The 13,648-nt window shown below is 43.5% G+C and overlaps 1 protein-coding gene across 3 annotated transcripts in view; it reads left to right on the top strand.

Moving 5' to 3' along the window:
* Nucleotides 1-13,648, top strand: part of ST3GAL6 (ST3 beta-galactoside alpha-2,3-sialyltransferase 6) — a 147,530-nt gene that overhangs the window by 120,836 nt on the left and 13,046 nt on the right. For all 3 annotated transcript variants that reach the window (XM_088481059.1, XM_088481061.1, XM_088481060.1), the window contains one exon: nucleotides 6,125-6,311. In XM_088481059.1, coding sequence (XP_088337185.1) covers nucleotides 6,125-6,311 — 187 coding nt within the window. The remainder of the gene's footprint in view (nucleotides 1-6,124; nucleotides 6,312-13,648) is intronic.

The following is a 13,648-nucleotide window of genomic DNA, read 5'->3' as shown; positions in this document are numbered from 1 at the left end:
AGAATGAAAGAATCCTCAGTACAGCACTGCATAGGATGACAGCACTAGACTGCAGTCTCTCACAACAGCATGAACGTAATGGGCACTTTATTTTTCAATAATGCTTGTGTGTGAAATCTCTCAAGCAGGTTAGTTCCAACCCCTGAGAATTACTCTTTACCATTTGTGGGTAGTATCGGATGTGCCTGTAGGAAGGACTTGTGGCCTAGTGACCATCGGTCAGTGTGGGTTTATGTACAGGCAGCAATAAAACAGAGCAGCAGTAAAACAAAGGTGTCAGATTTTAGAAAAGCCGACTTTATTCAAACGAGAACCTCTAGGGGTGGAAGTTGTATAGCATGTAGCAACCGTGGAATAAACACAAAATGCAACATTTAATGCAACAGTACCATGTGCCAAATTTGTTCTAAAAATAAACGGAAGCCAAAGAGATTAAACCCTATAATAAAACATGCCAAAGTGCAAAGAGAGGAAACAACTGCGCAGTAAAAAGGGTGATAAGACGTTATCTAAATACATTAGTAAAAATCAAAACAAATAAAGGAATAAGCTGAAACCTGAAGAGGTGGATATGTTGGAAAGGAAAATAAATTGCTGTATGGATAAGTATTTTTTGTTCTGTTTACTGTGAGCATTTACACAAGTGTGGAAATATATACCGTACTGTACACACAAATATTTTAAGTACAGTAGATAAACACAAATTTATAGTAAGTTAACACAATGGATCAAGACTATGTAGAAACAAGAGTAGTGCTTGCAGAGCCATTATACTTTTTAACCCATCACTGCAAACCGGTTTAATTTAAGGAGGCTGGTAAATGGCAAATGTAGTTTTACTACACAAAAAAGGGAAGAATGTATTGGCTATAGGCCAGTATCACATTAACAGGCAAAAGAAAAAATGTTGATTTGTTTTGAATCAAATAAATTACAGTATCCAAGACAGAGAAACAGACAGATCTCTGGTGCACAACTCCAAATTACTGATAATATATAAATGCAATAAAATTTTGCAATCAGAGGGTTTTTAGCATAATCACGGCCAAGGTTATGGGCCTACCCACCATGTCCAGGTAACCTCTTTAGGGTAGGTCCCTAACATACTAGGATTCAACTCCAGAGCACAGGCCCCCCAAATCAGCGCAGCCGAGCCACCCCAGGGCATTGCAATAGTGAGAAAAGTGAAGTAAAAAAAAGTAAGAGCAGCTATGGCTGCATAGAAAGGTGAGAATGCAAATATGATGAAACAAACAAAGTATTACAATTGTGCAGAAATGAGAGAATGTGTTCTAATGCGGTGCCCTGGAGCAGACCAACGAAGGCAAGCCAGGGGACCAACGTCCCAAAAATCAACCCAAAATTGCACTACAGTATACAAACTTGTAGGACTTACCTAAAATTGTGCCTATTACTAGTGTGCATATAAAAACCAGACTCCATGCTTTTAAACCAATAAAAGAGGGGTGCTAATCCAGACTGAGGGCATCTCCTTTCCCTCAGGTGTGCAAAAAAGCACATTAAATGGAGTGTATAGGAAAGATTCCTGTACTGCACACCCTGAATATATATAATGGGAGGTGCTACCTGATGAGACTTATTGCAGGCACAGAAACAGACAAATATCAGGTGCACAACTCCAAATTACTGATTATATATAAATGCAATAAAATTTTGCAATCAATAGAGGTTTTTATTGCATTTATATATTATCAGTAATTTGGAGTTGTGCACCTGTGATCTGTCTGTTTCTGTGCCTACAATTAGTCTCATCAGGTAGCACCTCCCTTTATATATTTTCAGGGTGTGCAGTCCAGGAATCTTTCCTACAGTATCCATGGCAGCAAAGATTTTCTGGGAGATCGTGTCAAATAAATCTATTGGATTTGTTGTCATTTTTATTTTATTTCACTTGATTAACCAAAGTGATAGATCAGATCAGTGGATATAGCATATTCAGTATCTGTGACCGGATGGGCTGTCTCTGCCATCCGCTAGTAGGTGGAGGATTACACCACTTTTGGGGTATAGGGATTCCCTCTGGCCATCAGTAACTACAAATTACTGACTCCTTCTACGACATAACCTTTTACGTACAAGTTTGAGATGACCTAAAGGGCAGCTGTGGGAAAAGCCCTTAGAGGTGGTTGTATAGGAAGAGCTGCTGGTAGCAGGAAGATGGGAGGTTATACTGTCACTTTACAGGTCACTGAGACGACCTCAACTCCTGGGCTTTGTACAGTTCTGGAGGACATACAGTACCTCTCAAAGACCTGAATAAAAGGCATAATTCAGATAAAAGCAACATAACAAAAATTGTCAGCAAAGACTGCAAGAGCTGAACGTGGAGAGGGTGTGATATGATGGACATATTTAAATATAAGGGGTAAATTTACTAAAGTGAGAGTTTTTAGAAGTGCGTTTTAAAAGTGATGTTGCCCATAGCAACCAATCAGATTCTACTTAACATTTAAATAGCACCTTCTAGAAGATAATAGCTAGAATCTGATTGGTTGCTATGGGCAACATCACTTTTAAAACTCACTTCTAAATACTATCACTTTAGTAAATTTACCCCTAATAGTATTTATAGTACTCAGGATGAACCAGTTTTTGTAAAAAATAGGATAAGGTTACATTGTCTGAACTGACAAGATGACTGAAAGGGAATATTTGGAATATACAAAACTAGAATAGTCTCCGTTCCCATGGGGATTTATATAATAATAGCTTTGAAAAAAAAAATTCACAGGGAAAACAAATGGCTATTGCGAAGACTTAGTATATATTATTAATATCTCTTTCCCCCATCCCCAAACAGAACAAACTCCCACACAAGAGCAGCAGACCAGACAGACCTGGAGGTTCTTTTTACAATTGAATGCTAGACTTCTATGATTTATAAAGCTTCATGCCTTTTATGACTATGATGCACTATTTATATTCTGAGGTTTGGGATTTACTGTTGTCTGTGTCATTCTTTCATTGCTGTTGCTCTTGGCAGGACACTTAACATTATTAGCCATAGTGTCATTTGCCGCTTCAAGACTATAAGTAATTCAAACATTGATTATTAATTAAAAAAAAAAAACATTCATTACTGTAGCTTATTATAAGGATGCACAAAGTTGTCACTTTTCCCTATAATTTTCTTTTTAGCAGCTATCAAATTCAACAGATAGCACATACACTGATACGTAGCAATGATACAGTTACAGCTTTGATTCACAGACAAGTGTCATGTTACTGCTACTGCTAAACACACAGGTACATGGAGTCGGGGGACTGATTTGGAGATCAAGTGACCTTCTGCAAACAGGCTTGGTGGCTGAAGTGTAAATGGGATCCAGCGGAGTGACATAATGTTGTACAAGGGCATCATAGAAAAAGAAAAACCAAAAGCTAATTATGGGATTGTATATTTAGCACTTTTAGAGACTGTCTTTTGGAATCTAGCACTATCCTATATTTTACTAACACAGGGATTATCGGGCATGGGTAGACATTTCTCCTATGCACATCAGGCTTTCTTTCTGTAATACACTTGAATGAGACTTTGGGGGAGATGTATTAAACCTTGGAGAGAGAGATAAAGTACCAACTAATTAGCTCCTGTCACTTTACAGGCTGTGTTTGAAAAATGACAGGAGCAGATTGGTGGGTACTTTCTCAATCCATTTTATCACTCTCCAAGGTTACATCTGCCCCTGTGTGTTCTCAGGCGTGCCGACAGCCGCGGGAGGCGTGGCCACAGTCCCTTAGGGGAAAAAATATTATTTTGCAGCACCGCTGCTCGCTGGGGAGGGGGGGCGCTGTGAGCCCCTCAGCCTGGCGCGCATAGCCAGTGGGGGGCGCGATCAGTGTGTTCGATTCCCCCCACAGGCATAGGAGACTGCTGCTGCTTAGCAGCCGCGAGTAGTCTCCCAGTGCAGCCCAGCACACAGCATCGTGCTGGGCTGCTGTGATGTAAGAAGGAGGTGGGGGGGCGGCAGTGGGCTCCTCTAGCAAGCTGGGCCCAGGTTATTAGGACCCCCCTCTCAGCGCCCCTGTGTGTTCTCTCAGTACCTAGATTGGCTGAAAGCTGGGAACAGAGATAATGCTAAACATTTTGGTTTCGATGTAGATTTGAGTGTACGCCTGTTTACAGAGATTGCTGTGTCCATGCTCTGGAACTGAGCGTTCACAAGTATGGGTGATGCAACATCTTATGCATATCAGTCCTATCTCTGTAATGGGGCGTTCTCTCACAGGCAAAGGTCAGAGAGGATGTGGGGATAGATTTGCTGGCTTATACAGTTGTCAGCAATAAGAAAGGAAACCCCAGTTGGCGTGCAGTGTTGCTGAGAAAAAATACATGAAAAGAAGAATCAGACCCCAGCGGCTGTTTAGAATAAACCACTGTGAGATTTACAACTCTACCCACATTAAAAATAAACCGCCCTTAAACTGGTTACACACTTTGATGACGGATGGGACAGCAGTCAGAGCGGCCGATTGGTAAGCTATACACCTTTACCAAATGGCTGCTTGATGTATCTGGGCTGACTTCACAACTGGGCGAGCATTTAAATTTGCATGCGTAGTTGAGATGTCGGTAGCCCATGCAGCCATTGTATGGGTGGTCGGCAGGTCGTCCGCACATACAGCCAGTTGCACAGATATATCTTTCAGTTATATCGGCATTGGCTGTGCTGCAGGGTCGACCTGATATCTTTGTGAACAGACCTATCGGGGGGTACACACCTGCCAATGCTCTCGTGATATATCGCTTGTCAGTGGAACAAGCTATATATTGCCAAGTGTGTACCCAGCATTCGAGGTCTGATTAAGAAGTCAGATGGCTCCAAGAGTAACAATAAAATAAATTTAATATCAAATAGGTAACAAGTAAAAAAGCAATACTGTTACAACAGTATCATAAATCCGAACTATAGTTGTAACACTATATAATGTGGCAACTAAACCAATTATAAATCACATTTGCAAACAACTGTGATATGAACTTTAGCTGTTTCGGTGTCAAACTGACACATATAGTGTACAGTATATTCATGCTGCATATAAACATTTTACTGTGTTAAACCTTCTAAATAAAATAAGAATTGCTCCTATATAATGTTTGGATAGGTCTCATAAATGTGGAAATAATTATAGTGATAAGTGAATAGGAACTCAGCTGGTGCAAAAAGTCTGCGCCTTGTAACCAGCGGACACCAGGGGGTCCCCCGAGTATGCCCAAGCTATTTTTTTGATTGCAGGTGCATGCTGAAGGTGCGTTTTTTTAAGTTTTTTTTAAAAAAGCACTTTAGTGAATTTTAACCATTTTTGCACCCATTTTCATGTACCACTAATCTGCTGAGGCTACTAATTTTCCCCCCAAAAAACTGCTAAATGCTTTTCTTCACCACTTGTGCAAAAACGCTAAATAGCACCAATAGGGAGTATTAACGCACCCCAAATACCTTCAGCAGGGCCATTTGGGGGTATCCATAGTGATCCCCCATGTCAATGCATCTTTAGGGGAGTCTCAGGCTGATTTACCTTTTCGCCCATCTCAATTTCACCGGGACGCCTTCTCGCGTCCTTTGCAATTGAATAGGGCGAATCGCAGTGACGAGCGCGATACTTTTCCAGAGGCAAAACTGGCGATGACGGCGAAAAACTCCGGCATGCAAAAAGTCCGGGACTTTTCGCCGGCAATTGAATATGGCTCTAAGAGTAAGAAGGAGGCACAGGAGCGGTTGAGGTGCAGATGATGTTACGATGCATCCGCTCACTGCCTGTGCTGGAGGCTCTTGGACCAGTCACCTGATGGCAGCCATTTGCCAAATCATGAGGTGCCAGTGACCTCACTGTAGCAGGGGATGCACAAAGTGATGTCACTAGTTCCTAGACATGCAAAGACCGCCACATTGATGTCACTAGTTTATAATTAGGGAGCTGCATTGCAATAAACATGAGTCAGCCCTCATATGGGAATTGATGCACTGTAATGTAAAACTCGCACAAAAATGACAGTACTTCTTAAAATTGTGATAGAAAGTGCAATGAATGCAAGTAAAGATTTAAAGGTTTAAAGATTTTTTTTTTTAATCGAATACCTTTTTTCCCCCTCTTTTGTAAGGATGAACGATGGTCCTGTTCTAGGATATGAAGAGGATGTTGGTCAAAAAACTACTTTCCGCCTTTGTTACCCAGAGTCCATCTTTTCAGACATTTTGCACTATGATCCCAACACAACTGTGGTGCTTATGATGTTCAAACCACATGATGTGAAATGGCTGTCAGAGTTACTCTTACACAAAAGAGTGGTAAGTGGTTAATAAGTAAAATACTAGTTTGGGTTAATCCAGCATAGTAGCCTTACCCACAACTGTTTATCCATGCAAAATCTCCCTGTGGGCTTATTCCTCCCTGTGGGTGCTGTAGAGGTACTGGCATATGTGTGCTACGTGCAGTTATTACATGTATTATGTGTTAGGAATAGATTGTTGTGACACCCCAATCTAAAGAGTATCACAAAGCTTTGGGCAGCCTGTCAATTTTCACTTCCGACACACTTAGGAGATATGGTTCTGGAAGTTACCTTATGATACAGAGAGAGTCTCCCGTTGTTCGACAATGTATCAAGCCAACTGGTACTTAAACGTGATGTTTTATTCACAACAACTTCAATAACAGTGCATATTTGAAACAGATATACTTATACTTTTCTGAACATACAGTTTAGACAAGTACATGCAAACACATTTTCAATGCACATAAAATACGCAGAATAACGTAAAGTTTTATTACACAGGAACAGTCTTGTCCCTGGGACTGTACATCTGTGAATGAGTTAGACAGAGACATGCAGTAAAGATCTGAACACTACGAAAGACACTATTATGTGTAACTTATGACCTACATAAACATTGCAACTGACTATACCTATTAAAGTCTTTAATATTTTACAAGTTGCTGGCCAGTTAATTCTGTAAGGTGGTGCGCTGATGTCTCTCCTGTACTCCTAGGCTCCTTTTGACACATTTGATTGTGGATAAGCCACTTGGCTTTACTAAACTATTTCCAGCACCCTGGCGCTGTCTCCTATCTCTCTGCGTTGAGGGCAAGGGTGAGGTGCTTAGTAGCAATTATCATTAAACTGTAAGGGTTCGGAAGGTAGCAAGTTAGTCTTTTCTATTAATTACAGCCGGTTTCCTCTGCCACAGCAAGTAAGTGAGCTCCTATGAAAGCAGCTATGAAAGCAATCCCTGCTGTCTCATAAGTTGTATTGATCCTGCAGGTAACTGACAGATATAACTGTTTGGGACTGCGAGTCTTGAACTGGTTAATTGTGATGACCGTTTATAGCTGCTCCCCTTTCACTATGTAAAATATTCCTTTGGCAATTGCCAATCTAATTTCTTCCTGGGCAATCTTTCTAAGTGAAATTACAACTATTCTGGCTGCAATATACTCTGCAGTGTAAGGAGAGAAAGTGTCCCTTTCACAGTCAAATGTATGCTATGGCAGAGCCTGTCAGTAGTGTGATCGGACAGAAAGGCAGGGGTGTGCACTCTTTACAGACCTCTCTCGACATTTGCTCCTTTCTCCTGAGAGGGATGCCTTGCAATACGGAGATCTCCACCCCTATCAGTAAGCACTGCCTCTGGGCTCCGGCACACCTTCCAGCCAGCCTCTGGACTAATGGCCTCAACCTCTTTGCACACCTCCTGTGACACGGACTGTCAGTTGCTCCACATCTCTGGATTATCGCTCCACCGGTCCGCACTGTCCTCCCCTCTGCACTTGGCTCCGGTCACGGTTAGCAGCCAGGTAAGCTGCTCAGAAGAGGTCCGCTTCTTGTCGCCAGTACCTCAGGACTGCCCAACGGCCAGCTGGGCAGCCCCCTTTATAGTCCCCGTCCGGGTCCCTTGCACGGCCCAGCTTCTCTCCCGCCGGGCCCGCTTGCAGCACTGCGGCTATTCCAACGGTAGCTGGCCAGTGTCTCTAATACAGGCAGGGCTCCCCTCCCATGTCCAGTGGGAGAGCCCCTGCCTCGCAACCCCCAATCTCCAGCAGTACAGTCTGGGTGGGGAAGACCACATCACCCCCAAACAATAGGGCATAGTCTCTGGTATAGCGCCCAATAGATAACTGCCAGCTAGGGCGCCATGTATTATTTACAATTGCGAAGATTTATGATATATGGCAATACAATATTAACATCTACACACTAAAACACATGCAGCATTACCTCTTAGTATGGCAGGCGTATCTTGGCATAGATGATACTAATAAGTGGTACTCCCAGGACTCTGGGTACCACACTTGTAACCACCTTTGTTCCTGTTTGACATTCATCAAACTCTTGTGTGTGTTGGCTACCAAAGCACAGGTATGACTGACTGAAAATTTAAAGTGTGTATGGTATGACATGTTGACATTCAGATGGTCGCACCAGACATTTGTCAGGATCTGAATTTCGACATGGTCTTTAGGTCGTCAACCAATACGTCAACATTCAAAAAGGTTGACATGGTTAAAATGTTAAATGCCAACACCAGAATGTAGACTTATGTTTTTTGCTAATTTTAGCCTAAACCCTGACCCTAAAAATAAGCAAAAAACAATGTCGGCATTCTGCTGTCAACATGTTAAAAGTTGTCATCAATGTCGACACATTGGTTGTCAACGTAAAGTACATGTCGACATTCTGACCGGATACTCTTCGATGTTCATTTGAACACGTCACTGAAAACTGTCCGTAGAACAGACCTGTTCTGCCTGTATCCAGAAATCAGGTTGCGGCACGATGGCCATAGAATTTGTGCCCTGGTTGGGGGGAAAGTTTGTTGGCATTCTGGGTATGTGGGTAAATGCGCAGCTGCACAGTGCTGGAGGTACATTTAATAATTGGATGATGTCTGTTTTAAGGACTTATGCTGGGTACACACTTAACAATGTGTACCCAGCCGATGTCTCGTGCAGCGAGTCCCGGCGGGGATGTTGTCATTGGCAAGTGCATACACACTTGCCGATGCCTGGAGCGATGGTGCGACAGTGCGACAGCGGGGGCCATGCTGCATTTGTCAGCATGGCCCCCATGACGATATCGCCCATTGTCAGTGACATAGCGGGTACACACTGCTCGATGCAGACTATATGTTGGTTGATCCGCCGGATTGGACAACATATTGTCTTGTGTGTACCCGGCTTAACAGTATGTCTGAGAGTTTGCGTTTCCTGTGGTCCTGAATATTAATTAGTTCCATCTTAGGGCTACGTATGATTTGCCGACCTCTACATACCCTGTTATGACTCCTTTTATACGTGTTGACCCAATCTACTAGCTATGATGAGTTTCAACTTCAGTTGCGATGGGATTTGCATCCATCTCTGAATCAGGACGTACAGATGTGTCCTCATACATCTAGCCTCCTTATGCGTTAAACAGCCCTTGTAGTCGTCGTGCCATTCCGTGGCGTGACCCAGTAGCATAGAGCGTCTTCTCGTGTAACTTTTCCCCTTCAAATGCGTCTTATTTGCAAAGCAGCAGCTTCTGCTTATTAAAATGTGTCATGCCTATATTCTGTGTGCAACTGCCAGTGCATCTGCATGCGAAATGCTTTGTTACAGTGTCACAGCCGCTGACACTGTAACGTAGCATTTCGCATGCAGATGTACCCACAGTCGCACGAGAAGACGCTCAGCGCTACAGAGTCACGCATCGCTCACTCGTTATTTGTAACGCGACTTGTGGGGCACAGAGGATAGAGTATGTGGACACATCTGTTTTAATATTCTATATGTGATGTAAATATGGGATCTAGTTAGGATACCGGTGGGCGCTATCCCGCTCACCGATATCCCGACAGCCACATCTCAACATGGGACTAAAGATAGGCGTTGAAATCCTGACGCCTATCATAAGCCCCACTACTAAATCCCGACAGCCGGCTTACCGAACGAAGTGTAGCCGTGGGAGGGGGGGACCCCCAGGCGGACTTAGGGTTAGGCACCGCCCCCAGGAGGGTTAGAGTAGAGAAGGGGGGGGTTAGGGTTTGGGCACCACTAGGGGGGGGTTAGGGTTACTCACCCCCCCCCAGGAGGTTTAGGGTACAGGGAGGGGGGGGTTAGGTTTAGGCACTAACGGGGGGAGATTAGAAGGTTAGGGTTAGGCACCCCTAAAGGAGGGCATTACATACCGATCCCTGTAAATACAACATACATCTGTACTATTACTAAGCGTCAACGAAACCATTGAGCGCCCAGAATTGTGTTTTTCACACATGTAGGTTAAACACATATTTTCTAGGTTTTGATCTTTTTGTAATGTGAAAACTGCATAAATTAATGGTATTTTAAAAATGTGTCCCATGAGAGGGATTGCATGCTGTTGATGTATTTAGGTTGTCATGTTCTGCTTGCAGGACAGATTCATTCAGGATCTCCCTATTGTTTAGCTACCTTCGTGTCCTCCAACACTACTGTCAAATTGTGTCAGGACAGATTTGTGTGTCCATGATGTCGGGCTGGGCTTGTGGGGGTAAAAAGGATAAACACTGAAAATCTGTAAATATATCCAATCAATATTATATATAAGCACTGTTCTCTAATATTCATTGACATAAGTTAGCTGGAATTCACGTAGCTAGACAGATTTTATTTGTAGTTTGCATCGTGCACTAGCAAAAAAAGCCAAGCGACAATGAGGTGCTTTGCAAGAGTCGGTTAGTCATTTGCATCTAGGTATGAAGGTTGCAGCAGTGCTAATTACAGGACAGAGACTGCCGTTGGGATGGTGATTAGTGATTGCACATCTGTTACCTGATGCAAAGTGCTCTGTTGTGTACATCTGCTCTGTACTGCTGTATAGGAAAACATGAGATAAGACCATGGGGCAGATGTATGAAGCTCTGGAAAGTGATAAAGTGCAGAGTGATAAACGACCAACCAATCAGCTCACAACTGTCATGTTACAGGCTGTGTTTGAAAAATGACAGGTGGGAGCGGATTGGTTGGTCGTTTATCACTCTCCACTTTATCACTTTCCACAGCTTCATACATCTGCCCCCATGAGTTATACAGCAGTTATGTCACAATTTACTTTGTCCTTGTAAATTTGTTGCATTACATTCAATTGACCCAACACAGAGACACAATAGTCAATTTCTGACAAGTCTATACTGCGCAAATAGTAGTATAATCCAGTATTTACTGGATCTTTTCTGATTTAGGGAGTCTTTTTGGACTATGGAATTCCTCTTAAGAGTATTTTATATGAAACTACCTGTTGCCCGCTGCTTCGTCCACGATGAAATCGCTTCTGCCAACTTTTTTTTTATTTGAGATGTTACAATTGTATTGCTTGTGGCCCTGTCACTGGAGTAGGCCACGTGACCAGCAGCGCTGTACAGGCTGGTGGCAGCAGCGCCTTTATCCACCACTCTCACACCAATGTCACTGTGTGCTCTGTGCACAGACTGCTATGTAACCTATCCTATTCATTCACCACTCACACCAATGTCACTGTGTGCTCTGTGCACAGACTGCTATGTAGCCTATCATATTTACCCACCACTCACACCTATGTCACTGTGTGCCCTGTGCACAGACTGCTATGTAGCCTATCCTATTCACCCACCACTCACACCAATGTCACTGCGTGCTCTGTGCACAGACTGCTATGTAACCTATCCTATTCACTCACCACTCACACCAATGTCACTGTGTGCCCTGTGCGCAGACTGCTATGTAACCTATCCTATTCACCCACCACTCACACCAATGTCACTGTTTGCCCTGTGCACAGACTGCTATGTAGCCTATACTATTCACCCACCACTCACACCAATGTCACTGTGTGCCCTGTGCACAGACTGCTATGTAACCTATCCTATTCATTCACCACTCACACCAATGTCACTGTGTGCTCTGTGCACAGACTGCTATGTAGCCTATCCTATTCACCCACCACTCACACCAATGTCACTGTGTGCCCTGTGCACAGACAGCTATGTAACCTATCCTATTCACCCACCACTCACACCAATGTCACTGTGTGCCCTGTGTACAGACTGCTATGTAACCTATCCTATTCACCCACCACTCACACCAATGTCACTGTGTGCTCTGTGCACAGACTGCTATGTAGCCTATCATATTCACCCACCACTCACACCTATGTCACTGTGTGCCCTGTGCACAGACTGCTATGTAGCCTATCCTATTCACCCACCACTCACACCAATGTCGCTGTGTGCTCTGTGCACAGACTGCTATGTAACCTATCCTATTCACTCACCACTCACACCAATGTCACTGTGTGCCCTGTGTACAAACTGCTATGTAGCCTATCCTATTCATTCACCACTCACACCAATGTCACTGTGTGCCCTGTGCGCAGACTGCTATGTAACCTATCCTATTCACCCACCACTCACACCAATGTCACTGTGTGCCCTGTGCACAGACTGCTATGTAGCCTATACTATTCACCCACCACTCACACCAATGTCACTGTGTGCCCTGTGCACAGACTGCTGTGTAGCCTATCCTAGTCAAGTGAACACTGGCCCAAAGCACCTCTCCCCCCACCCCTTACCGGCTGTGCGCATGGTGTCACACCTATCTTTTGCATTGACAATGTTAATAAATTTTGCTTTATTATTGCTCAGCTTTACTTTGACGGATCGAGATGAAAAAAGTGCAGGTTATTTTAACAGTACTGATATATACAATGTCCCATATAGGCAATTTAATATATAATCTGATGACTTTTGTTGATCAAGTTGTAGGTGGGGGTGTAATTTTGAGTCAACACATCATTTCCAGAACAAACAGATGTGTCCAGCTACATATTTGCAGATCACGCTACAAACGTGCGCACACATCGCGCCATGCGATTACCCGCAGTAGCATACACTACGGTACGGTCTGGCGCACACTGCGACCACACCATGCAATCCTATGTGGGCGCTGGTGCGAACGCGGTGCGCGTATCTGTTCACGGACGTACGACTCGAGCCCCGAGTGGTGCTTTTTGCTGCGTACGCAGCAGCGATGTAGCAGGACACATCTGTACATTATAACATAGTCACACCATCAGATTCTAGGTTTAATGCTGTTGAGGGTTAGAACATTTTCTGGATAAAGAGAGTCTCCAGGTTTCTGGATATTTCAAAGTGGAAGAACACAAGCTGAGGTCTTGTCATCTTTGTTTCTGCAACCCCTCGTCAATAGCCAGCTGTTATTACGTTTCTAAAATTATGCTGGGTAAAGGATTTTACCAGGTTAAAGAGGCACTGGTTTAGAGAGGTTTAAACTGCTTTACATCACAGTATGCAAACCATACGGGCTTCATGCAAACATAAGGCTAAAGCGATGGAAAGGAACCTGTTTGAGCAATTGGCATATACTCTCTGTGGCATTAACCTCTTGCAAGATTAATACATTACACCAAAAAGAAAGTTATAGGTTGGAACAGGGAAATGGATACAAATCTGCAAGGTGTTAGCGATTATTTGTGTAACGCATGTAATATGTTTCCTAGGTGGACATTTAAAATTGCAGCTTGCACACGAAATCCCATGCAAGTATGGAGCTCAGTACAGCCCAGCATGGTTTATTGTGCTAATGGGGACAGGCTTAGCTGGAAAAGGGG

The sequence above is a fragment of the Taudactylus pleione genome, unplaced genomic scaffold (assembly GCF_031769625.1).
Source record: "Taudactylus pleione unplaced genomic scaffold, aTauple2 ptg000262l, whole genome shotgun sequence".
NCBI classification, from domain to species: domain Eukaryota; kingdom Metazoa; phylum Chordata; class Amphibia; order Anura; family Myobatrachidae; genus Taudactylus; species Taudactylus pleione.
The sequence above is the reverse complement of the archived record's forward strand: the minus strand, read 5'-3'. Positions and strand labels throughout refer to the sequence as shown.